Below are 26,646 nucleotides of genomic sequence, written 5' to 3' on the forward strand. Positions count from 1 at the left end.
CTCATGTTGAATCTAGCTGTCTATTTTAGGACACTGGTCATGTGGTGGCTATTCTACCCAAGGACCTACTAGATGGAGAGGATTTGATGAGATAGGATCCACATCTTTAATGTTAAAGTCTTGATAGAGAAAGATTTGATTGAATTACGTGCGGCTACAATGAACGAATAAAATAAAGCATGTTTGAAAGTAGCGAAGGCTGATGCAGTGAGGGGTGCGGCTTGGCTAGCAGGGAGACAGCTACTGAAGTAACGTCTCTAAGTTCTGTGGGCCCACCATGATGTATGTTTGGTATCATCCATCTTGAGAGATCATTTTAGGGTAAGATCCAGAGAATTAGTCACATCTAAAGCCCCAGTGGAACCATTGCAGAAAACAGTGGGGAGAATGACACCATCTTTAAAAACTTTTAAAGGCTACAAAAGTTTTAGATCAAGCTGATATTTGCGTTTTTCCTTCTTTAATGTTTTTGTTAACTTTTTCAGTAGGCTAGATTTTAAAAAAACATCATGGTGGGCTGTAGAAGTTTTCAACAGTGGGCATCAATCTTCCCACTGTTTTCTTTGGTGGGGTCCACTAAAGCTTTGGATCTGCCTCGATCTCTCGGTCGTGCCTTAAAATAATATCTCTAAATGAATAAACACCGTGGATACAACACATATATCATAGCCGGTCCATAGAACTTAGCAACGTCACTTCAGCAGAAGTCTACTGCTCGACCTGTCAGTATCTAATCCGCGTCCTGTAGAGAGATGGCCCAATTAAATCTAACTGCATTAGGGCATTAGGATGAGCGTTAGTATGAGGTTGGAATTGACGGTGATCTGACAACTCTTAGTCATAGGTTGTATTATGATTTTCTTTTATTTTATTTTTCATTACATCTTACCCATTCAAAATGTTCATCCTACCGTGAAAGGAATGGACAACTACCTAAAATAACCTGTAAATTAATTGGTGGCCCACATGGTGGATTTTGATTACATAGTATGATGCTGTGATGCTAGAAAAACTTTATAGGCCCCACCATGATGTATGTGTTTAATCCATATTTATCATCCATTTTATTAGCTTATTTTAGGGCATGACCCCAAAAATAAATCTAATTTAAATATGAGGTGGAATATACTATAAAAAAACAATGGCGATTGAATGCCTCTATTGGAAACTTTTAAAAGGCTACAAAAGTTTAGTATCACGTTGATATTTGTGTTTTAACTTTATTCAAGGCTAACGTAATCACAAGTTGGATGGCAAATAGAAATTACAGTTGGGGCTATACACGAACCGAGTTAGCTTGCTCGACTTGGCTTGAGAAAGCTTTAATCGACTTGGTTTGAAATTGAGTTCGACCTAGGCTGAACTGATTTTTTGAGCCTGAAAAAATTTCAAACCCAATTTGAGCTTGCCCGAGCTCAACTCAACTTAGATTGAACCCCAACTCAAATCGAACTCGAATTGAAATAGTTCGTTGACTCGGTTACTTTGATATTGATGTTGCTCACCCAGTGTTTGATAAAATGACTCAATGAAGTGTTGGCTGATAGCAAAGAAGGTATATGAAATAAATATCCTTTTTTCTTAATTTTGATGTTGTGTTGCCTACCAGGTGTTCAATGAAATACCAGTAAAATTGTTAATGCTGTTTTATATATAGTGAGAATTTGAAGGGACAATACATGTGTTTGTGAAAATGTTGCACAAGTGAACTCAGCTTGAATTGACCCAAGCTGCTGATTGAACCGAGCCAAGCTGGTAAATCAGGCTCGAGGACTGAGCCGAGCCAAGTTCAAGTTGGATCCGTGCCAACCTCGAATCGGTTCAGCCCGTGTACACCTCTAACTACAGTGGGTCGTTAGGAAATTTTTAGGAAATTTTTAATGGTGGGTGTTCAATTACAATTCTTATCTGTGGTGCGGTCTGCATGAGATTTGAATCTACCTCGCTTTTTGGAACATGCATATCAAGAATGAATTGGCAGAGTGATAACATACTTCATGGTGGGGTCTACAAAGTGCTACACTACACGATCTGAGTTCCTCTTGAATGGCCCAGCTGCAGGTTTTCTATAATAAGCTCATTCTCTGGACCTGTAGAAAATCTGGCCCGTTCTTGATTTATCATAAAACAAAATGCACAGCATCTGGGTGTAGAATATATAGCTAACACCTGATGTACGGTTCCGATGTCTCGTAGATGTGTTATTTTGGCATGTGGCCGTCTGTAGGTGTGACCGTTGACTTGGATAATCTATTTTAAAAGAGAGGATGAGACAACAGCTATTGTTGCACGCACGGTAACGTCTCAACACCGTACAAGTAACATATACATAAGTCAATCCAGACCGTTAAAAAAACTGATGGATCACTGATTGATTGATTGTAGCCTTAAAATCAGGTTGATGAATGGCTGTCATTGTCAGTTAAATTAAGATTAAAAACAAAATAGTCAGCGATTGGATTTTGGACAGACTTGATCAACTTACTTGCATGCCACGTGTACCGTTGATGGAACATCACAGCTTAAAATTAGGGGGGATTCTGTGGGGCCCACCGTGATCTATATATTTTATGTATACGGTCCATCTATTTTTACAGATCATTTTAAAGCATTAGCTCAAAAGAGAGAACGATCTAAACCACACAAAGGAGCAATGATTTGAATATCATCCTTGAAAACTTTTAAAGCCCGCCATGTTGTTTATCTGCCATCCAACCTGTTCATGAGGTCACATATACCGGTACAAGGGAAAACATATGTTGGAAAATTTAAATTGGATATACAGAAAAATGAAAAATAAAATAAAATAATGTTTGATTATTTTGTTTCACTAGGCTGAATCACTTAAAAACATAGGCTATCCTTAAATCGTGATTCGCCCTCTTATTAATTACTAATAGGTTAACTGCGAATTGCTTCCAGGATGAGATAAGCCTTTCTGGATCTGGCATGCATCAATCACGATGTGTCCACTTAGGAACAATTCAACATAATAGATCTTTTGGCAGAATCAAATAGTGGATGCATTTCCAATATTTCACGAAAGAGATTTCTGTTTAAGTTGATGAAATTTAGATCGGAATGGTCCAATTTATATAGACACCAGGGAGTGGATCATTGCTTGGTGGCCATTAATGGTTTAGAATGTTTGAAAAATGTTTGACTGTTGATCATTAATTTCAGCAATTTCTGATCGTCGGATCGGAAGATCTGACCGTTGGATCATCATGGCCCGTCAGTTTTGGGACCATTGTGGCTTTTGAGACAGCTAGCCATTTTTAGAAATAGCTTTTCGGATAAAAAATCATATTATTCTTAGTCGCCTATAAAACCCTAATTTATTTCAAATCTATCATACCTAAGCTCCTACTAGACCACTCGCACCACGATCAACCATCTTGCGACGGTTCGCGTAAGGTCGTGAGGGAGCGACCATTATACGATGTGAAGTGCACCAACTAGCTCCACAGCAACCACACTACCCACGTCCAAGCCCGAACTTAAGCGGGTGCTAAACACTAGAACATACAACCTAAGCGTTTCAATCTCCAAAGCTCCAAGTAAAAATACTACACACATCTACAAATAAATCCCAAATCTTCTCCTATCATTTTTGATGTGGGACAAAAGCACACACCATACTTTTCCATTTGAAATTTCTAAAAATTATTTAGGCATCAAAATCCCAAAATTTTAAAATATTTGAATTTTTTTTTTTCAAAAAAACACAAATCTCAACAACATAAATATTAGCTTGATTCAAGATTCTGCGGCCTGTAAGAAGATTTCAAACCCATGCTTTAAACCCCACCACTGTATGTTTTGTGATTCACTTAAGCTTTTGAACTAACTCCTTAGTTCACGCTCTAAAATGATATGTTAAAATAAATTAACCCCATGGATAAAGCATATAATTAAATTATAATGGCCTCACTGGGTCATTGACATACCATCTGTCTCTAGCTAGGTTCCAGTGAAAGTCCATAAATAATACCAATCCAAAACTAAAATAAGCCACACCACAAAGATGAGTGGGATGAGGCTGGGCATCCACCTGTGAAACCTTTCAAAGGCCTTTATGACCATGCACAAGGTGATTCCAACCATCATGTAGGAAAAACTGATATTTGATCAAAAGCTTGGTTTTGGATTAGTATTATTTACAGTATTATTCATATTATTCATGGACTCTCTGCAAGAGCTGTAGGAAATTCCAGTGCATTTCGCATCTTCGTTTATCCTTTTCCGTACGCATCGGGAACAGATATCCCTAACTCCAACGATTAAGAATTTTAAAAAAAAAAAAGAAGAAAAAAACAAAAACAAAAAAGAAGAAGAGATGTTTTCTAAGCCATCTGGACGCCACTTCGTATATCCGATCCAAGCTGCTGACCAGGTGGGTCCCGAGGTGTACAACCAATGGCCCAAAAATCAGGTTTCTGGAGTTATCGAGCAGCTCACAGTATTAGCAACTAATGGACGGTTTAGATTTTTTTAGCTAGTTCTTTTGTCCAATCATTTGTTTCATAAGCTGTGGCCAACATGAGGTGTTCAACCGTCCATTCGAATAAACTATTGCCCACCTGATTGATCAATGGACTGCCTGATTTTTAAGTTCAACGACTTGGATCTTAGACATGCGTGCAATGTCACGCACCCGTGGGACGCGAATTAGCTACTGACAGGTTAAGTAGCTAGACTTGCTACGGAAGTTACGTCACTAAGTTCTGTGGGCCCACCATAATGTATGTGTTGTATCCAAACCGTCCATCCGTTTAGATAGATTATTTTAGGCCATAAGACAAAGATTGAGTGGACCCCACCTCGGAAAATAATGAGAATTAATCCTTACCATTAAAAACTTATAGAGGCCGCAGAAGTTTTGGATCAAGCTGATATTTGTTTTTTACCTTCCTCCATGTCTGTGTTAACTTATGAGCATGTTGGATCTCAAATAAACATCACGATGGACCTTAGGAAAATTTCAACGGTGGGCATCACTCTCCCACTGTTTTCTGTGATGAGGTCCATTCGAGCTTTGGATCTGCCCCATTCTTTGGTTCATGCCCTAAAATGATATCTTCAAATGGATAAACGGTGTGGATACAACACATACAACACGGTGGGGCTCACAGAACTTGGTGACGTCACTTCAGCAACTAGTCTAATCCACGAATTCCTTGAATATACAAAGGGCATGGCCAGGTTGAATATTCTACGGAGATTTTAGCAGCAGAAGTTTTCGGGCGTAGAAAAAAATAAAGAAAAAAAAGTCATGGTACGGAAGAATCTACGATGCAAATTTTTTCTTTTATTTTTATAGAACAGATTCCAAAGAAAAAAATTTGATACTCTGGCAGAGCGTGTGCATGATGCGCAGGCACTTTACTTAAGGAATTGCACACGTGGCATATAAGTAGCCAAACTGGTACCCTTAAAAGAAGGAAAATAAAGGTTATTTGATTATCTAACTATCAGATTGGTGGATGTTTTTTGGACGGTGAAAAATGGAAAAAAATTAAATCTAATGGACATGTTTTCACGAACAAGTATCCACGAATCAGAGGCTACGATTGTTCAACCAATCTGATCTCGGGATTGGTGCCTTGATGAACAGTGGTCCCGTGCAATTTATTAGGTTTTATTTGACCTAACATATGCCACGTGTACGATTTCTGAGTGCCTGCATATCAACATTCATACGCAACCTGAGTATCATGTACTAAATTCTCTGTTTTGATCTGAAACTGGGTCCCACGAATTGGTGCGAATCTGACGCGAAGTTCCACGGCACGTGCAACAAAAAAGCGATGTGGAGCCACTCTGATGTGAGATCCACTGCGTCAATGAGTCGATCCAGCACACGTTAGATTTCGAGGCCAAAAAATGAGATAGATCTAAACTTGAGTGGACCACGTCAAGGAAAATACGACCACCACCGTTGAAACCTCCTTGGCCCACCCAGGTCTTGGATCAGCCCTTCGTCCTGATGAGACTCGTCTCATGAACAGGTCGGATGGCAAATAAAGACCTCGATGGGCCCCAGGAAGGTTTCAAAATTTCAACGGTAAGTATACCGTTCCACATTGTTTTCTGTGGTACGGATCAGTTGGGTTGTGGATATCTCTGAATTTTTGGGCCCATGCCCTCACGTTGGCTTGCTCGACTGATGGATGGAATGGATGTCGCGCAGACATCACTGAGGGCCCCGCGTGATTTTATTTTTCTTGCACGGACTTCCTACAACCGTTTGTTGCGGTAAATCCGAGTCCGGAATGACTCCTCTTTCAACAGGCTTCGTACAAGGGACCGTTAAAGCACGGGTGAAGAAAAATCAAGTGGTTAGAATTAACCGCTGTGATTGTTGGGAGCAGATTCGGTCAGGCTGACGCCACGTCATCTGCCCGACACAGTCTTTAGAATGTTGGTGGGGCCCTCTCTAATAATCCTGTGGTCGGCCAGTGAATTTTCCAGTCTGGCCGAATCTGAAGGTTTAACAGGAAGCATTTAACTCGTTAGAATGGGGTGAGATTTGACAGGATGAGCTTGCGGATCCAAATTGATCGAACTACTTTCAAATATGCTTGCCTTCTTAATTCAAGTATCCGGCCAATGCATCTCGAGTCATGGATGAACGGTTTGGTAAGCGAGCTTACGGTGATGCATCTATATATTTATACTATTTATAATTTATTTTAAATATTCTAAGATAATATGAAAGAAATCTAACACTTAAGTGGACCACACCAAAAATATAAACTTGATAGTATTAAAGGTATGTAGCATTAAATGCAATACTTATCAGTGGTGTAGCCCACTTGAGAGTTCCATCGGTTTCTTTTTTGTACTCGTACTTTAAAATTATGCAAGAAAAGAAATGAACAGCATGAATAAATAGATACGTTACGGTCAACCACCCATGGGACTGCACATTGGTGGCCAGGACGCAATCCGCTTTGGCTTTGCTCCTTGTTTCCTTTGCTTCACCAAATCCGATTCTTTGGCTGCTTTTTGAGGCACGTGAAATCCAGTTCGTCTATCAGTTGGGTTCATAAGTAGATGGATAACTTGGGTGGGCCACACTACAGGAACAGTGGTGATGGACATTAATCAAAGGCTTGTATGTGGGTTGATATGGTGTGCATCTTTCATTAAACTTATTCATGTAAAAGGCTCACCAAATAACTTAAATGTTTTAAGAACAATTTTATATTGTTTCCATTGGTGTGGCCCATTTAAAAATTTCATCGGTTGATCTTTTGTACATATAATAAGTAGACGGGCGACTAACAAATAGAGGAAGTAGATTTCACATGGATGATATAAGGCCCTCAAAAGCACTTTGGTGATTTAAATGTTTGTAAAATAGGTGTTATATACTATTCCAAATTCCTCTTGATTGTGATTTTAAAACTCATTCACAACTTGGACGTAGAGCTGGGCATCGAGTCGAGTCGAACCGAGTTAGGGCTGATTCGACTTGATCCACTTTTGAAATAGGCCTGACTTGAACTCGATTCCACTTGATATCGAGTCCAGCATGCATAACTCGATCCGAGTTCGGTCAGGCCTCGATTGATTTGGATTGAGTCTAATCCGGTTAGAAGAACCGAAACTAGTCGAGTTAGCACCGAGTCGGATTGAGAGATGAGGGAGTGGGGAAGAGAAAGAGGAGGAGGAGGAGGAGGAGGAGGAGGGTGATGGTGGTGGGTGGTTGCCGAGCTTGGAAGAGGAGGGAGGGAGTGGAGAGGAGAGAGGAGGAGAAGGAGGAAGAAGAGGGAGGGAGAGAGAGAGAGAGAGTTTGGGATTAGGTCGAGATAGGGTGTGGCGGGCAGAGTTAGAGAGTCGGGTCGAGTTGGGTTTCGGATTGAGTCGAGTCTAACCGGATCGAGTTTCAGGTCGAGTTACTGGGTAACTCAAACTCAACTTGATTTGAGTTTGGATTGGGCGAGGTGTAACGTCCTAGATTTTTACTGTTATGAATTTTTAAAAAAAATTCTTAAATTTTTTTATGTAATTAACTTATATTATCACTTACTGTTCATTAGCACTCAATATTAGTTTATACACAGGTGGTACCAGTAAAGAATTGCACAAGTTCGATTAATCAACCACAGGAAGCCAACGAATCTGCCCGATCACTTAAACACTGAATTTAGCAGCATGATTTGCTCACACAGAGCCTAAATCTAACCGATCTACCACTGATTAATCAAGACAATTATAACTAAATTAAAAAATTTACTCAAAGCCAAGTTAGATAGGGCTCGAATCTTGACTAATAGACCAGATCAACCTCATTATTGTTTTAGCCTAAAATCGACGGTTTAGAGTAATTATGACCAAATATCCACTTTCACTTGCTATAAATAGGCCACACTATGAACATAGTTAATCTAAACACTAATCATTGCCCACGAGAAATCTCAATGCCTATTGCATTACAGAAATGCCCCAATTTTCTGAACAAGTTTTGGGCCGCTCGTTAGGGGGCGATTAGTTCCAAAACTATAGAATAATGTCCGTCTTACTGCGTTCGACGTCCATCATAGGAGTCGGACTTGGGTAGTGTCCAGAACTGCTCAATATGAGCTGGACGTAGGAAAGCTCCTCTTCTCTATCCATGCTCACCTCATTCGGCTCGTCGATCTCCGCTTCACCTGCATCTAGTAAAGGGTATGGTTGGTGTTTTAAAATACCGTCCCAGAGTGGGAGTGAGTAGCTAATTCAGTGGGTGTCATTAGTCATAAGTTACATCAAATAACAATTTTATGATGAATTTAATGGAATTCGACTCCCACAATGGACATCAAGCATAGTAAGACGAACATTATTTTATAGTTTTGGAACTAATGTCTTACTAACGAGCGGCCTAGAGCTTGTTCGAAAAATCAGGACATTTCTGTAATGAATTAGGTATTGAGATTTCTCGTGGGTAATGATTAGGGTTTGGATTAACTATGTTCATAGTGTGACCTATTTATAGCTAGTGAAAGTGGAGATCTGGTCATGATTACTCTAAACCATCGGTTTTAGACTAAAACAGTAACGAGGTTGATCTGATCCATTAGTCAAGATCCGGGTCTTATCTAACTCGGCTTCGAGTAGATCTTTTAATTTAGTTACGATTGTCTTGATTAATAAGTGGTAAGTCGGTTAGATTTAGGCTCCGTGTGAGCAAATCATGTGGCTAAATTCAATGTTTAAGTGATTGGGTTGATTCGTTGGCTTCCTACGGTTGATTAAGCGGACTTGTGCGGTTCTTTACTAGCACCACCCGTGTATAAACTAACATTAAGTGCTAATGGGCAGTAAGTGATAATATAAGTTAATTACATAAAAAAATAAGATTTTTTTTTGAAAATCCAAAATAATGAAAATCCAAGACGTTACACGAGGCCTACTCGATTCGGATCGACTCCCCCATTCGGTTTGGATTAAGTCAGATCTGAATGAGTCGGACGAGTCAAGTTAGCCGGATCAAGTCGTTCGGTGCCCACCTCTACTTGGAAGCACCCAATGACACTATGATTAGAGTGGAAGTGGATTGCATTAGCTGTCTGTATCTAGCAAGGAATGGGCGAATCTATGTAGGGGTCCACTGTGTTGTTACTATTTATCCACGCCATCTATCCCTTGTCTCAAATCATTTTAATGTATAAGCTCAAAAATGAGGTTGATCCAGAGCTCAGGTGGACCACATCAAATAGTAAGCTTGAGCTGCATTAAATTCAAGAGTCAACTTTGGTGTGGTCCACTTGAGCATTGGATTTGTCTCATTTTTGGGCTCACACATTAAAATACCTTAAAATGGTCTAAGAAAAGCGATGGACAACATGGATAAATAAATACATCACGGTGGGTACCACACTGATGTGCCCATTCTTTACTAGAGAGAGGCAGGAGTGGGACAGAATCCGCTTCCAATTCAAGTGAAGGGGTGGACTCAATCAACTCATTCAAGTGGAGCAGAACTTCGGTGAACACAACAACTGAGTTGGCACAGCTGAACTCTCTCTCCTTTCCCACTATTGCTAGTCAACCATACCCCTTGTTTTAGACTTGTCTTAGTAAAAAATGAACGCAGGTTGCCTACTGACTTTGTCAATTGCCCGTATCTGTTGGACGGTGTAGTGTAGGCCCCACAATGATGTAAGGGTTTCATCCACTCGATGCATTCATTTATTTATTTATTTTTATTTTTTAAAGATCATTTTAGGATAAGCCAAAATATTGAGACAAATCTAAATTTCAAATGGACCATATCATAAGAGAACAATGGTAATTAAACGACTACCATTAAAAACTTTGCAGTATCCACTATAATATTTATTTTCCATCCAACCTGTTGATTAGGTTACCAAATTTGGATGAATGATAAGCACCATCATCAACTTTATTTAAAACTTTTGTGGCCCTTAAGAAAATTTTAATAATAGGCATGCAATCACTGTTATTTTTTTATGGTGTAGTCCACGTAAGGTTTGGATCAAATTTATTTTACAAAAAAATAAAAATGACTAGGTAACATTGATGAAATACATACATTTTGGTGGGATCTACAAAGCACCGCTTAATAGCTGACGGCTACTAACAACAACTCCTTAGCCTTCAGGTGATGAGGACATGAGCTGAGAAACGAGGCCGATTAGTTTTTTTTGGCTTACATCAGTATATAAGTAACTTATTTGGAATAAATAAGTTCAGTTAAATACCCATAACTTTGAGACATTAGTGTTATGGCTTATTTGAGGGCATATTTCCAACAACGAATCAAATCCAAATCTCAAGTGGACCACACAGTAGAGATTGAATGCCCATCGTTAAAACTTTATTTGGGGGGCCACAGAAAGTTTTGGATCAAGCTGAGCAGCTTGTGATTTTTCTAATGGTGGGCGTTCAATCAACTATGTTTCCTTTGGTGTGGTCTACTTGATATTTAGATCTTCTTTATTTTTGGGCTCATACACTAAAATAATCTGAAAAAACTGATGGACGGCATGGATATAAAAAAAAAACATCAATGTGGGCCCCACAATGAGGGAAACACCCACTCCAGTGTTCCGGGTAACACGTAATCCGCTCGCGGCATTTGGTCTCTCCTATCTCTTTCTCTCGAACGGGCACACTGAAAAAGGTGAAAAGGTGCGAAAGAAGTGGGAAAAAAAAACAATGGAATGGAATGCGCTCACCTGCATCCAACTACCCCGAATAAGAGCGATGGCTATCTTCTTCTTGGATTTGATGATGACGGTGATTTCATTCCTTCTCCTCCTTAAATTCATTTCTCACAGACACAGAACGAACGGATCAGTTCTTTCATTCAACGGTTGGATTTTCTTCTATTTCTCTCTCTCTCTCTCTCTCTCTCTCTCTCTCTCTCTCTATCTGCTCTCTCATTTCCCTTCTTCTTCTTCTACTACTACTACTACTACTACTTTTGGGATTCGAAGTTTGTCTTGATTTTCTCCCTGATTGAATTCTTCTACTACTACGGCTACTTCTTTTGTAATTTGTACGTGTTGGGGCCATGTTTTTATGATATATTCCGTTGATCTGATGGGCTATAGGGTGGATATAGGGTGTCTCAGTAATCTCTGGATTGGTTGGTTTTAACCGTTTGATTGAGTGGGGTTTGGATGTACGGTTGGGAAAAGGTGAAGCAGCAGTGAGAGATGGTGGGCTTGGATTGAATGATTTGAATGGATAGGATTGCACCCTCCATTTCATTGGATCAACGGTCTGGATCACCAAGCTGTGACCTCTTCTGCTTGATTGTTTCGATTCTTTTTGGGTTGCACTTCATGTGACTGGTGGCTCACGTGGGTTTGGGTGGTTTTTTGTTTGGCGTTGAATGGATGGTTTTGGTTTTTGTGGTTTTGTATTGAACGGGTTTTGGTTCTTGTATTGAAGAGGGGTGGTCATGTATTTTGTTTGACTGTCTAGGTCTGTAGGATTCTTCTGGGAATGAATTCTTGCATGTCAGTTCTTACTGAATTCTCACAGTAGTTTTTTTTTTTTTTTTTTGGAAAATTTGAATATTTTTATACTTTTCTTGATGGTTAGTGGCTTCTGCTGAGAAGTGGGGGATTAAAAAAAAAATATTTGTATTGCATTTCGTGGTTGGGTTATGTAGTTTCTGTCAAGACATTAAGGGTTTTTCTGTGTCATATAGCATGCATGATGTATGTAGTAATGATCATTTATTTGCTGTTGAAATGGGTTTATATGATTTTTTAGTAGGTTATAGATTACATGGTTTCTTTTGGAAATTGGAGTTTTGTGATTATTTATTTATTTTTTTTGGATTTTCTGTTTGTTTTGTTTTTATCGGATTCCGTGGCTTATGGTAAAAATTCAAGTTTTGCTTATTTTTGGAAATTTTTGTATGGTTTTGCTAATGGTGGGTTGTATAGTTTCTGGGAATTTTTAAAAATAATTATGGCTGGTTTCACAATTTCTGTTGAAAATTCAGGGTTCTCCTGTAATTTATTTTATTCACAGGCATCAATTTTGAGTTCTTAGCGTTGATGTGATCCGAGGATTTTCTTATGTTTTAAAGAAAGATATATCGACTGTTTTCTCAATCTGGTTGGATCTGTATTTTTTATTAATTGCTTAGGTTTTTTTATTTTTATTTTTATTTTTTTATGTATCTACTAGCCCTGTTTTTATTTTTATTTTTGCAGTTCATCTGTATCTATTTTTACCCCATACTTGCATTGCTTTTTTTTCTTGATGTCTTTATGTGGGTCATGTCATCCAGACTTTGTGGTTGAATTTATACTTTTTTAAACTTTTCAGCATGCAAGTCCATGTCCGTTTCTCTCTGGGGGGTTTTCTTTCCTCCCACCAGTATTCATCACAGCTTTAATGGAGATCATGACCTTTGTTTGAGCCTTCTCACATGGTTCTTTATTAAGGATGTGCCGTGTGCTTTGGGTTGTTCTGCAGGGTGGTTGATAATTGGAGAGGAGAATGACGGTTTTTGCTGTAGAGGTGGAGAGTGGAAGGGAAGGGCAAGATGGGCAGCCATCGGTCGGTCCCGTCTACCGGAATCCATTGGCGAAGAATGAGTTTCCACCGCCAGACCCTTGCATGGCCACCTCATGGGATGTGTTCAGGTACTGAGAAGAGATAAGTCTCCCGTAATTGTTTGAATTACACTGAAAACAGTCAGTCCTTTATTTTCTGATTTTTTTATTTTTATTTTATTATTATTATTATTATTATTATTTTAAATCTACAAATCTTTTGCTATTTCTTAGATAGCTTTCCCCTTTATTAGGTGAGTGGTTTTTCCTCTGCATTGATGTGATGATGATTTGAATTTACGGCCTGTAATTTCTTTCTTTCTTCTGTCTTTTTCCCTCCCCAAGTGCCAATTTCCCTTCCCATCTGTATAAATTTTCTTGTTATCATCAAAAAATTCATTAATAAGGAAGGAAATACAAATGACAAGGAAAATAAAGATTACTGGAAAGGGAATTGATATTCTGACTCCCTGCCTTTCGCTAGGGCTTCATTTGGATGTGTGGAACTGGGGATCCTGGAGAAGATCTAGTCCCATGGAACTTTACTTCCTGGGAGAAGAGTTTATGGAACTTGGATTTCGCCTTTTGGTTGGCAACTCTTAGAGTTCCGTGGGACTCAAGTTGTGGTGCTTGGATGACAGGTTCCCTGTACTCTTCTGAATGCTAGGAAATAGGCTTGATTAGTCTATTGGCTCAATACTTTGTGCAGCCTACGTACTGCACTGGGCTCAGGCCTGCATGATCTATGGTTTGCTGGAGACTGTGGCAAGAAACGTTTTCTAGCTGGGCCCACAGAGATTGGTCTAGGGTCCTTAAAACATACCCATGTAGGACCTATACCCATGTTTCTAATAAACATCTGACCAAAATGGAATGAACAGGGGCAAGTTATACTGGTTTCGGTCTCAAAGTGCGAGTGAAATGCTGAAACTGCTACTTAAAACCATGAACTCAAAGGCTAGTCTCAGGCCCATGATAAAGGAGTCCGTTGGGCTCATCTTCATCTTCTCCCATCCTTTGAAAGGGGAAGGGAAAAACCCATCACAAACGGATGCAACCCTGGCAAATTGAATCGGCCATCGATTGGTGGCTGCCAATTGTACACCTGCCATTGGATTGGCAGGCAGTCTGGACTCTGGATGGCTAGTGTCCAGGGGCTGATATGTACTTATGTACTTCTTTTGGATTCACCAGCTGCGATGGTGAGTTGACATCTAGCAGTGGCCATGGTTGCCACCTTTAGGTGATGGAGGTTGCTACTACTGGCAGCGGCCTGGATGGCGTCTGGGTGGGTGAGCTGGAGATCCCCATTTTAAAGGGAGAGAGATGGGCCAAGCGGCAATTCATCATTCAACGTGGCTAGCTGCATCGGACTTGTTGATCAAGCTCTTTCCATTTGCAGAGAGAATAGAAGAAATGATCAAGCTGTATGGCTGTTTTGAAATAATTCTCGTTCACCTTTTATTTTGGTGGCGTGGAAAGAGTCATTCTGTCTTTTTAGAAGAGAGCTCTTGTTGAGTGTTTTTTATGGAACTTTACTCCTGCTGGAACACAAGTTGTATGAAACTTGGGGCATCCAAACACTGGAACCCTCAAGTTCCATGGAACTCAAGTTCTTGATGGATAGTTCCACAGGTCCAAACGACTCTCGTTGGATCTCTTTATTTATAGTTTCTATTTTATTGGGTACCTTTGTTACTACTATTGCTGTTGTTGTTATTTGAATTTTTGATTAGTTGACAGACAGTTGCTTATTCTTGTTTGATAACTAATTTGTGTAGGCTATTGACAGCTTCTGGCTGATTTTTGTGTGACAGTGTTGCTGCAGAGAAGTATCCTGGAAACAGGATGCTTGGATGGCGTGAATTTGTTGATGGGAAGGTAACTTTCTTTTGAGAGTAATGTATGGGGAACCTTTAGAGAAATTGGTTGGCAAGATGTTTTCAAGCTCACCCATTCAAGAAAAGAAAAGAATTCCTTTCAAGCATTTTCTTCTCTTTTTGTGTCGGTTCTCTATTAACTTTGTTTGGATTTTTAGGCAGGGCATTATTTGTGGAAAACATACAAGGAAGTTTACGAGGAAGTTCTGCATGTCGGTTCTGCCCTGCGAACATTGGGTGCTGAACGTGTGCGCACACAGATTTGCTATCGTTCTTGTAATTCTCCTTTGAATAATTTCTTTTTGGATTCATCTAAATGTTTTCCTTCTGTAATAGGGTTCCCGTATTGGAATTTATGGATCAAACTGCCCTCAATGGGTTGTGGCTATGGAGGTTTGTTTGGAAATGAATCTTATATTTTTCTTCAGTACTCCATTATAATCACACACTATTGTTCTTTAAGATTCCGTTTGCTTTCTTCTATCACTTTGTTTTCTACTATCTCATTCTACTTGCCCAACCATCAGAATGAAGAACTATGCACTGTGACCAGCTTAAATTGCCAGTGCTGTGTTTATTTATTTATTTTTTATGTTTATTGAATGGTTGGATCGGACCCTATGGCAGGCTTGCAATGGCCACAGTCTAATATGTGTTCCTCTCTATGATACGCTCGGTAATTCATTCCTTAATGGCTCTCTGATGTAATTTTATATACTTCAGTTTCATTACTCTTCAAAATAAATTACTGCACTGAAATATTTAACGTGGTAATCTTATCTATTTACGTATTTTGCTGCTTCATCCTTTATTCTGCTTCATTGTTCTTTCAAACGATCTCCCAAAATGTCTCAGACTCTATCTGTTAACAGGGCCAGGAGCTGTTGATTTCATAATACAACATGCTGAAATTGATTATGTTTTTGTCCAGGATAAGAAAGTGAAAGAAGTGAGAACTGAATATTTGATCTATTTTTGTACCCGCCTTTCATTTGAAACATATTCCAGTTAGTCTACTATTGAGCAATGCTGATGGGCCCTTCTAACTTTTATTTGCAGCTCCTAAATTCCAACTGCGTATCTGCCGGACGCCTGAAATGTGAGCAGTCATGACCAAAAAAGTTGTTTTGCTAATGCTGCAACTGTTGGAAAGCCCTCCTGCTAACCTTTTTATTTTCCTTTGAGGTGACAGTGATCGTCTGCTTTACCTCCTTGACAAGGGAACAGAAAGATGATGCAGCCTCCCATGGAACTAAATCATACACTTGGAATGAGTTCCTGCAGATGGTTAGTTTCTCGAGACTGCACACATGTAATATCTATAACAATTTAATCTCTAATTTACAGTACAATGCAGCAAACATGTGTGATAGCTGCGAACTCATTGGGATCGATAAGAGCATTGATCATGGTTTTTCCAGGTCATATTGTTCACCAATGATATGGGATTTTATTGCCCAGTATCGCTACCAGCATCATCTATGGGTGATATGGGTGTATAACCCCCGATACAGGCTGAACCAGCGTGATATGAGACACCTATCATCCATGGACAATACTGGTATGTATTGGGTGATATGTTCCAGTTCTGGACGATCTGTCAAACCATTGCATTGATACAATTATGCATTTCAGCACCATAACTATAGTTTTAATCACCACGGATGGAAAGCTAAGAGAGTGGATTGAGTCTCGAAGAACCATCTCCCTTGAATTTGCTCTTTTGGTTTTCTTAGCACCAAATTCTGTATCATCAAGTTAGTCAAGTGATCTTTACCTGGAGAATTCTCTCACATATGGAATCAAATGCTTAAGATTGGATCTTCTAGTGAGGACGGCTTACTAGAGTCTTGTAGGGCCAACTCTCTTAAACAGTTTCAACTGTTTCTTGCTTCTGGTAATTCCTGCCTATTGATTTCAAATGCTTCTTGCTTTCCAGGGAAAAGAAAATCCCACAGAACTTTCTCCGCCCCAGCCTTTTGACATATGTACGATAATGTACACAAGTGGTACCAGTGGAGATCCAAAAGGTGTGGTTTTGACTCATGAAAACCATGCAATGTATGTAAGAGGAGTTGATCTGTATATGGAACAATTTGAAGACAAGGTAAGCATCAGCTTCATCTATACTGCATTTGTAAATTTCATCTGTTGATATACTCTCTTTACATCCCTTATAATGTTTTGCTTTCATATTACACTGAGGTTTCTATCTCATGCCATTGGTAGATGACAGTAGATGATGTCTTTCTCTCCTTTCTCCCACTCGCTCATATCCTCGACCGCATGATTGAGGAATACTTCTTCCACAAGGGTGCTTCTGTTGGTTACTATCAAGGGGTACACTCTTGAATTTTACATACTTATTTGAACTTCAAATAACTATGATTTTACTTGTCATTAAAAAAAGGGAACTATGATTTTCTTCTCTTTTTCATTTTTTTTTCAATTATTTACACACCCACACCCACGCACACCACAATGGGTACTGGAACCCATGATCTCTGTGCTGAAACTCTTGTAAGTCTACAACTGAGCCATGAGTAGGAACCCTGATTTTGTTGTGTTTTGATTCCTCATGCACGTATCCAAACACTGTATGTTGATTTGAAGGCTTTTTGCTTAGTTGCGTGCTCCAGTGGTAATGGCACCACCATAAGGTTACCGTGGTACCAGGCAGATGTGGGGCCCAGTGATGTGTTCATGGAATCCTGCCTGTCCATTGGATGTGTCAATTAGAAAACCCCTGGAGCCCTAAAATCAGCCCAATCCAAAACTATGATGGGCCATTGTCCACCATCTTGTGTATATATAAGCAAGGCCATTTGGACCTTTCATCCATTTGAGATGAAGGGTCAGGCCAAGATTCAGGCGGTCCTGCAACTCAGATGGGCTCCCATCAAATTCGAGGGTGGGCGTTCCTCCAAGATCGTTCCTTGCTGTGGCCCACCTCAGTTTTGGATCGGGCTGAGTTTTGGGTGGTTGGGGTTTTCCGAGGTGCCACATCTGATAGATGGGTTGGAAGGTGTGATTACATCATGTGGGCCCCACATCTGCCTGGTAACACCTTAAGCCTACGGTGGTACAGGAACCAATAGAGTGCACCTTTTTGCTTAAAATCTTCTACCAATCTATCTGCATTTTTGCAGGATATTAATGCTTTGAGAGAAGATCTGATGGAGTTGAAGCCCACATTCTTTGCAGGTGTCCCTAGAGTATTCGAAAGAGTGCATGAAGGTTTGGAAAGTTTATTTCATCTCTCTCTCTCTCTCTCTCTCTCTCTTTTAATTTTTTAAATCTGGACTGAACCAGTTTGATGAAGGAATAGTGCTTTTTCAGGTATACTGAAGGGACTAGAAGATCTTAATCCACGCAGGCGGATGATTTTTGACCTTCTCTACAAATAGTAATATGACTACTATTCACCATTTATTTCTGGTTTCAGAACCACAGACATTTTGACCCTTGTATTTCTTTACCGTGATACAGCAAACTAGCCTGGATGAAGCTAGGGTATAAACACAGAAGAGCATCTCCCTTAGCGGACTTGTTAGCGTTTCGTAAGGTTCCAGTAGTCATTTTCTAACACCCTTTTTTATCCAAATTTCAACTCCTTTGCTCTTCATCTTGACAAAATACATGTAGAGCTCTGCTTGCAAATCTTCTTGATTATCTAATTCCCTGTGTTATGTCCAGGTTAAGGCTAGGTTAGGTGGCCGGATTCGTCTAATGATATCTGGAGGTGCTCCCTTGAGCACTGAAGTAGAGGAATTCATGAGGGTTACTGGTTGTGCCTTTTTCAACCAAGGCTATGGTAAGTTTAAACGTAAGAAAAAAAGAAGCCAAAACATCAAACAAGTGCCACCAAACCACCATTGTTAACACCACTCATGCTCTTCAGGGTTGACAGAAACTTGTGGGTTGTCCACAATCGCTTGCCCGGATGAAATGTGCATGATGGGAACTGTTGGTGCACCCTCTGTATACTCCGAAGTACGCCTTGAGGAAGTTCCAGAGATGGGATACAGTCCATTTGCAGATCCTCCGCGTGGCGAGATATGCGTTAGAGGGAAGACTGTCTTTGCCGGATACCACAAAAATCCTGAGCTGACAAAAGAAGTCATGAAAGATGGGTGGTTCCATACAGGTGAATAGTCTCATTCACTGAAGTAAGACGCTCATATCCAGAGGATCCGGCTTCTATTCTCATGTTGTTTCTTCATGCTCTCAGGGGATATAGGGGAAATGAACTCTGATGGAATTCTAAAGATCATTGACAGAAAAAAGAATATTTTCAAACTTTCTCAAGGGGAGTACGTTGCAGCTGAACATCTGGAGAAGATATATGGTTTCACCTCCATTGTAGAAGATGTGAGTCTTCTTTAACCCCCCAAAAAAGGTTAAAAGTGTTAGTGATTTTTTTGTTGTTGTTGTTGGAATAATTGCCTGGTCTTCTTCTTCTTTCCTTCTTTCGTTTTTTAGATCTGGGTATATGGGGACAGCTTCCGTTCTTCCCTTGTTGCAGTGGTTGCACCACATGAAGGCAACACCAAGAAGTGGGCAGAGTTAAATGGTTACACGGGTTCCTTTTCCGAATTATGTGCGCTAGAACAGCTACGAAACTATATTATCCTTGAGCTTAAGTTCACCGCCGAGAAAAACAAGGTAAATTTTAATACCGTCACCCCACCTCATAGGTGTTTTCTTTTGAGCATTATGTCTTATTTCAAAGTTCCCTGAGAAACCTTGGACTAGCACTGGAGCCTTAAGCTTCCCAAGGTTGGAGCCATTGTTCAACCCTGGCTGCTGCTACTAAGCTAGAGAGTTGTGTGGTCATTTGGTCCCAATCCCAAATTACCTACTGAAAAGCAAGAAGAAGCACCAGAAGATGGATTCATTTGCCCCACTCATCAACTTATCTTTTCTTCAAAACCAGCTGAGAGGTTTTGAGCACATCAAAGGTATTACATTGGAACCGAAACCCTTTGACGTGGAGAGCAACTTGGTGACTCCTACCATGAAGAAGAAAAGAGCCCAACTGCTGAAACACTATCAGGTGAGCAATCAACTCCTCATGCATATGTGAGGTGCTTGCATGCATCGCGCAAAAACATGGCCACCGGCAAGCATTTGTAGTGCTACTTTGCATTTACAAATGCACCTTTAGGTGGTTTTACTGTATTTGTATTTGATATCCGTACATAGGCTGATTATGGTTCTCTAAACTATTGTGCAGATGGAGATAGATAAACTCTATCGAAATTTGCCGGGAGGGAAAAAATGAGCTACTGAATCTCTATTCAACACTTTTAATATGCCTGTACTATGATGACTTTGTTTTCTTTCTTCCTTTCCTGTTTCCTACAGTGCTTTGAACATGACATTGATGGATGTTCCTGTCATACTCAGAATATCATAATGTACCTAAAGATACAGCGTGAATAAAATCAGGTAAAATTTTATTTGAATTTGCTGTGGCAGATCATGGATTTGTGTGTCCTGCCTCTATTGGAAGAAAAAAAAAGGGGTTGAGTTTCCATGATGGGCTGTAAGGATTCTGTATCTATAAGTTAGTGCACACTGTATGTGGGCCATTTGGAGAATTTCTTTCAATCATCCATATTTTCGTTGAAAATTTTGACCTACCTGATTCACCTGTGTAAGGGAATGTATCCGCTGAGGCCGTCCTGAAGAATGGCACAGATCTAAAAAATGTGTTCTATGCTGGAAGGTGTTGAATTCCAAATTTCAATGGCCTACTGCCACTCCTCTTTTTTTTTTTTTTTTTTTTTTTGTTTTTTGTTTTTTGTTTTTTGTTTTTTTTTGTTTTTTTTTTGGTTTTTGTGTGGAACTATATCCAGGTAAATGACCAAAATGACTATAGCCTACATCTCTATTTTGGTCATCATATGTAGCCGAGCTGTATATCGTCTCCAAATTTTTAGTGCATATGTCCATATCCAAGCAAAGACCAGTTCAAAAAACTTGAAACGATATGGCTATATGAATAGATAGTAGGACTTGAAAGTCTGTCCCGGGTCACTTGTGAACTTAAAAATGCATTACCAGATCCATCAAATGAAAATGCAACCTGCATCCATCAAATGAAAATACAACTGCAGGTTGTGCTGTTCCAATATATGAATATCTGAATATCGTTCATTTTGTTTTTTAAATGTTGAGTTTGTTGATGCAATTCAAGCCTTGGAAAATAAGGTTGATGATCCAACAAGCTCGCTCTGCTCATAATATCCGGAAAGGGCCCACTTTCAAGCAATTGATGATCACTTCTCAGCAGAAGGGAAGGAAGAAAACCCCCAGAAGACTAACCACCATTAAAATCTCCTTTACTTTTAAATAAGGTAGCTATGATCTATATCCAATGCAGTAAAAAAAAAAAAAGAGAAATCAAGACCAAGAAAGGACATGAATCTAGAGAACTAGCATTGCCAACCTAAGATCCCATGCAGTGTTGTACTCCATGGTGAATCCATGTGCTCTCTGCGGCCAGAAAAAGACCTTAAAACCAATGCCGATAGCCATCAATCCAAACATTTCTTCTTCTTCTTTTTTTGAAAGGTAACAGTTTTCCTTTAAAATGGCATCTAATGAGCTCCATGTTTCTTCAATGGGAGCAGATTAGGATTAGGTGCAGTGTGGTGCTGACCGTGGGGCCCACCTTGATGTATGTATTTTATATCCATGCCGCCATCCATTTTGCTAGCTCATTTTAGGGCATGAGCCCAAAAATGAAGCAGATCCAAATCTCAGGTGGACCACACCATGGGAAAATGCGTGGGTATACAATACATACATCAAGATGGGCCCTCCAGTCAGGGCCACACCATGTTGTGTGAGACCGTGCCGCACGTAATCCGCTCACTTCTTCCACAGCATTAAATTGCCCGCTGTTAACTATATTTTTGCGTGTTCCAAATCAAAGCAACACCTCATTTTACTCGTGCACAGACCACAAGGCTCCAGCAGAGATGTAAATTGGCTCCAACTCTCCATGTCTTAAATCATGAAATTCCATCAGTTCATGCCAAACACTCTCCCCAGAGGAAAGATAACAAAAAAATAAAATAAAAGTCATTAGAACTAGATATGGCAAGGCAACTGCAAGCGCTAGATCATACACCGCATTTGATCCACAGGCCAAGACAGCAATAGAATGTTCAGCCCCCCTCCAACCTTTTGCTGCTGTTGAAACTGATTTTGGATTGATCTTATATCTCCCGGGGAGAGCCATTGCTGCTGCCTCAATCATGGAGTCCATTTTTGCCAGCCTCAAGAGAAAATAAAAATAAAATCATCTTCCCACTTTTGTCCCAGAGGAACCCTCCTGTACTGAATACCCTATTAAAAAAAAAGAATCTACAGATCCACCTGAATGATCTGAACCAACAATAAAACCTGCTTGCTCCAGATCTGCTTTCTGCAACTTTTGAACAGCCCTGCCCCCGACCTACCTTCAAAAAAACCTACAGTTGAGTGCCCACGAATGAAGATTTGACTTGATTTCTTAGCACTAATGACTCCTTGTTTTTAGAGTATGCATCAGTTCCTCATATTCCAGGCCTCCCAAGCACACAGCAAAGGGGAGGAGCTCCCACAACATTCCGTGTCTAACATTGAAAGGGCCGGAGAACAAACTCTCCATCACCTCTTTCAACTTCTCTATCACTGGCCATTTGATGCCCAAACAACGAAAAGAAACTAGTTCACAACGCGTATGCAAACAAACAATAAATAAGGAGATGATGGGCGGATTCCACATCGCAACTGTTTGGAATGCATAAGCAAGCCCCCCTTCTAAAGATGTCAGTCATTAATACTTCATGCCAAACATCAAACAGAATGCAAATCCTTGGAACCCAAATGCTGAAAAACAGCCGAATCCAATTGCCGCACCAAAATTTCACAGAATCTGGTCCATCCCAAAGACCCAATTCTCAATTTATCGTATTCAATTCCCTGGCTTCAAAGATCAGGCAAATCTCCCATAGAAAATCCTGAAACATTTAGAAGTCCTTGACTCCTATCCATTACCCAAAATGTCACCTACCCTACAAACCGGCAAAGAAGAGCCTATATTGCTAAAAACACCACGCACCAAAACATTCCATGTTGCAACATTGGGAGAAATGTCTTCATTCAGCATCTTAAGAAGATAAACCATTGCAACTTCTAAACCATACCGTTCGCAAAGTCCATATATTAGACTAGTGTACGTAACCACATCGGGGCAGCATCCTTGTGCAGGCATTTCACCCATAAATCGAATGGCAGTTCTAACATCACCTTCCTTACAGTAGGCATGGATCATGGAGTTAAAGGTGATTATATCAGGCTGAATTCCCTTCACCAACATCTTTCCCAAGTATGCCAATGCATCATTGATCATACCAACACAACAGAGGCCGTAAATAACAGTGTTATAGGTCACCAGATTCAACTTGATTCCTCTTTCCGACATCTCATTCGCAAGTTGAAAGGCATCTCCGAAGTTGCCTTCTTTGTAGAGCCCATCCAACAGTTCATTGTACGTAGTGACATTTGGCAGACACCCTTTTTTCTTCATTTCATGCAACACATTCATGGCCCAATCTGTTCTTCTTTTGTCACATAGGCCTTTAATAAGTGTATTAAACGTCACCGTGTTTGGAGGGCAGTTTTCCAGTGACATTTTCTCTATAAGAGACTGGGCTTGGTTAAACATGGAGTTCCTACAAAGGACATCCACCATGCAGGTGTACACCACAACGTTCGGATGACAACCGCTGCCCATCATTCTGTTCCATATCTCAGTAGCACCTTCCAGGTCTCCTGCTTTTGAGAAACCATCTATAAGAGTACTATAGGTTGTCGCATTTGGCAGGCAGCTGCTTTTTCCCATTCTGTTGAAAACAGATACAGCTTTGCTAAAATTCCCGTTTGAGCAAAGACCATGTATGAGGGTGTTGTAAGCAACGGCGTTGGGCATGAAACCATCCTCTTCTATTTGATCCCACATGCCGAGAGCTTCATACACGTTTCCTTCCCCAAAAAACCCCTTCATCAAGGATGTAAACGTGAGGATATTCGGACTGCAACCTCTTACAAGCATTTGGGCCAAAATGGCAAGTGACAGTTTCATGTCCCCCACCGTGCAAAGAACATTAACAATTGTTGTATATGTGATCACGTTTGGGCGTATTCCTTTATTCATCAATTCATCTATCAAGAGAAAAGCATCTCCAATTTTGAATTCTTGGCAAAATCCATTTATTAGCGCATTGTAGGTAGGCAAGGTGGGGGTGAATTCTATCATAAGCTCTCTTGCTTCCTCCAACTTGCCAAGCTGACATAAAGCAGTCACTACAGTCGTATAACTAACCTCGTCAGGAGAGCACCCCTTTTTCGACATCTCCACAAGCAACTTACATGCAGCATCGACCCGGTTATTCTTGCACAATGCCTTCAAAAGAATGTTATACGTGAACACATTGGGCTCTATTCCGTCTTTTTTCATGTTGTTGTAGATGGGATTGATCATCTGAAATCTATTCTCAGAAAGCAAAGCATCCAAAAGGTGGTTGTAAATCTTCACCGTTGGTTTGCAACCGAAATCCTGCATTCGGTAGAATGTTTTCAGGGCTAGCTCGGCGGCACCAGCTTGCTTGTAATAATTCATGACGCTAGTGAAAATGTCTTCCGAGCAGCTGATGCCATCCAACTTCATTTGCTGCAGAAGGTACTGAACCCCATCCATTTGATTCTCCCTCCCAAGCTTCTCGATCATCATTTGGTACGTGAGAGAGGTGTGTTTGAAGGCCTTTGAGTCAGCCACTGACTTGAAATATCCCAAGGATATGGTGATGTCCCTCTCATGTTTTAGCCTCCTAAGAACATCAAACTCCTTTAGAACTGTAACATTTGAGCTGGTGTCTTGTTTACAGTCATAAATCACATTTGTATTCAGGATGACGGGTATCGAAGGCTTCCGGACTTTTAGCAGTAACGTGCAGCCCTCTTTCAAATGCATGATAGGTGGTAGTTCAAATAGAACACAAACTCCTGCTGCAGAATTCTAAATTAGAATAACAGACCCAAATTCTCTTTGCGATTGAAATTCATGGAGACCCAGACAAAAATGAAGATCAGAAGAGAAGAATTTCCACCCAATTCAAAATCTAATAGAAAATAATTCCTGCCGGATTTTGAGAAATCGAATGGATTCAATCGAAGAAATACCCAATTACCACTATTATGGAACCATTTTTCTTCTTGATTTCACTAAAAAGATTGGATCTTTGTCTTAATTCCAAAGCCCTAATTTAGAATAAGGCACCCAAATTCTCTTTGCCAATGGAAATTCCACAAAACCTAGACAGATTTCCATCTGCTAAGATGAACGACACCCTCATTACATTAGCCAAAAGAAACCCAGACAGAGACGAAGATCAGAATGAAAGAATTGTCCTAATTCCCAATTTCTTCTGGCTGATAAAAATCCCCAATTTCGAAATAGAGAAAATTATCGATGTATTGCCAATCGAAGCTATTTTGCGTCCAATTTCAACCCAAAGATCATTCCTTTTCCCAAACTCCAATCCAAGAAAATACATTTCTGTAATTATTCAAAAGGAACATTAAAAATTAAAATAAAATAATAATAATAGTTTTTCAGGGAATTCAATTCAAGGAAGAAAATTTCACGTGAATGATGGAAAATGCATTCGCCTGATAAAAAACCCCAATTTCGAAACATAAAAATTTATCGAGCTTCCAGCTTCAATCCAAAGATCAGTTATTTTCCCTATCCCCAATCCAATAAATACATTTCTGTAATTATTCAAAAGGAAGGATTAAAAAAAAAACCTAATTTTCTGGGACCTGTAATCAGCCGTCCCCAATTTCGAAACATCAAAATTATCCAATTCTTGCGAATCAAAGCCATTTGGCTTCCAATTTCACTACAAAGATCAGCCTTTTTCCTACCTCCAATCCAATAAAAACAATTCCTAATTATTTCAAAAAGACAAGAAAAAAACCCTAATTATCCAGCGAATTCAATCAAGGACAGGAACCTCACGAAAACGATGGAAAACGCAATTTAATTAAAGTAAAATATGCCAAGAAATCCACCGAAAAAAAAAAAAAAAACCTAGAATTCATTGAATTCAGATCGAGAGAGGCGTACCTTTCGATCAACGTTAGAAGATTTCTCCCAGCTTGTGTTTCAGCTTTCCAGGGCTTTGGGAGATGAGTTCTATGATACTCAGGTTGCTTAGTGCGCTTGATACGCAGGCACTTGGAAACTGTACACGTGGCATGTATTAACTCAAATAAAAACGACTCCCACTATTGACAAGTTCGAATCCCATGATCAGGTTGCTTGAATAATCCTAGCCTCTGATTCGTGGACACTTTTTTCTGGCATTAGGACCGTTGGATCTTTTTCATTTCTAACCGTCCAATAGATGTTCCCCAATCCGATAATCAAGGTCCAGCGTGTCGCCGCACACTGGGGCCCACATGCTGAGCAGTCTGATGATCTGAACCGTCCATATCTCAATGCTGTACGGGCTACCATAAGAAAGTTGCACTGTACGAACGTTATGATTTAGAACACAACAAAATGAAGATTTTCAATGGCTCGCATTCAACTCTACAATCAAAGGCTAGGATCTTCTCTGAAGGGTGATTATGGAATGATAGCTTTCTCATGGCAGTAAAGAGAATATCGA

The 26,646-nt window shown here is 39.9% G+C and overlaps 2 protein-coding genes across 3 annotated transcripts; one reads left to right on the forward strand and one right to left on the reverse strand.

Moving 5' to 3' along the window:
• The first annotated feature begins 11,160 nt into the window (after positions 1–11,160).
• On the forward strand, positions 11,161–20,382 carry LOC131231853 (long chain acyl-CoA synthetase 1-like). Its single transcript, XM_058228164.1, has 20 exons — positions 11,161–11,329; positions 12,955–13,124; positions 14,852–14,915; positions 15,073–15,162; positions 15,251–15,307; positions 15,542–15,590; positions 15,787–15,863; positions 15,974–16,013; positions 16,107–16,201; positions 16,854–17,021; positions 17,144–17,254; positions 18,064–18,151; positions 18,254–18,320; positions 18,404–18,479; positions 18,611–18,728; positions 18,816–19,061; positions 19,146–19,285; positions 19,397–19,579; positions 19,851–19,970; positions 20,151–20,382. The coding sequence occupies exons 2-20, from the start codon at positions 12,979–12,981 to the stop codon at positions 20,196–20,198; spliced, it is 1,983 nt and encodes a 660-aa protein (XP_058084147.1). The 5' UTR covers positions 11,161–11,329; positions 12,955–12,978; the 3' UTR covers positions 20,199–20,382.
• Positions 20,383–21,900: 1,518 nt separating this feature from the next.
• LOC131231852 (pentatricopeptide repeat-containing protein At3g48810) lies at positions 21,901–26,216 on the reverse strand. 2 transcript variants are annotated; one of them, XM_058228163.1, is made up of 2 exons: positions 26,100–26,216; positions 21,901–24,976 (listed from the first exon to the last, which is right to left on the reverse strand). In XM_058228163.1, the coding sequence occupies exon 2, from the start codon at positions 24,939–24,941 to the stop codon at positions 22,956–22,958; it is 1,986 nt and encodes a 661-aa protein (XP_058084146.1). In that variant the 5' UTR covers positions 24,942–24,976; positions 26,100–26,216; the 3' UTR covers positions 21,901–22,955. The 2 variants fall into 2 exon arrangements, with proteins under 2 accessions (XP_058084146.1, XP_058084145.1); XM_058228162.1 differs by having other exon boundaries at positions 21,901–24,973; positions 26,100–26,193.
• Positions 26,217–26,646: the final 430 nt, after the last annotated feature.

This window comes from Magnolia sinica, chromosome 17 (assembly GCF_029962835.1).
Source record: "Magnolia sinica isolate HGM2019 chromosome 17, MsV1, whole genome shotgun sequence".
NCBI lineage: Eukaryota > Viridiplantae > Streptophyta > Magnoliopsida > Magnoliales > Magnoliaceae > Magnolia > Magnolia sinica.

What these genes read in the sequence shown, in the direction of transcription:
- LOC131231853 (XM_058228164.1), top strand. Translation starts at nt 12,979, where the DNA reads ATGACGGTTTTTGCTGTAGAGGTGGAGAGTGGAAGGGAAGGGCAAGAT. An exon ending in CTGTTGGTTACTATCAAGGG is followed by an intron (nt 17,255 to 18,063) that starts GTACACTCTTGA and finishes GCATTTTTGCAG; the next exon opens with GATATTAATGCTTTGAGAGA. An exon ending in TTTGACCTTCTCTACAAATA is followed by an intron (nt 18,321 to 18,403) that starts GTAATATGACTA and finishes ACCGTGATACAG; the next exon opens with CAAACTAGCCTGGATGAAGC.
- LOC131231852 (XM_058228163.1), bottom strand. Translation starts at nt 24,941, where the DNA reads ATGCATTTGAAAGAGGGCTGCACGTTACTGCTAAAAGTCCGGAAGCCT.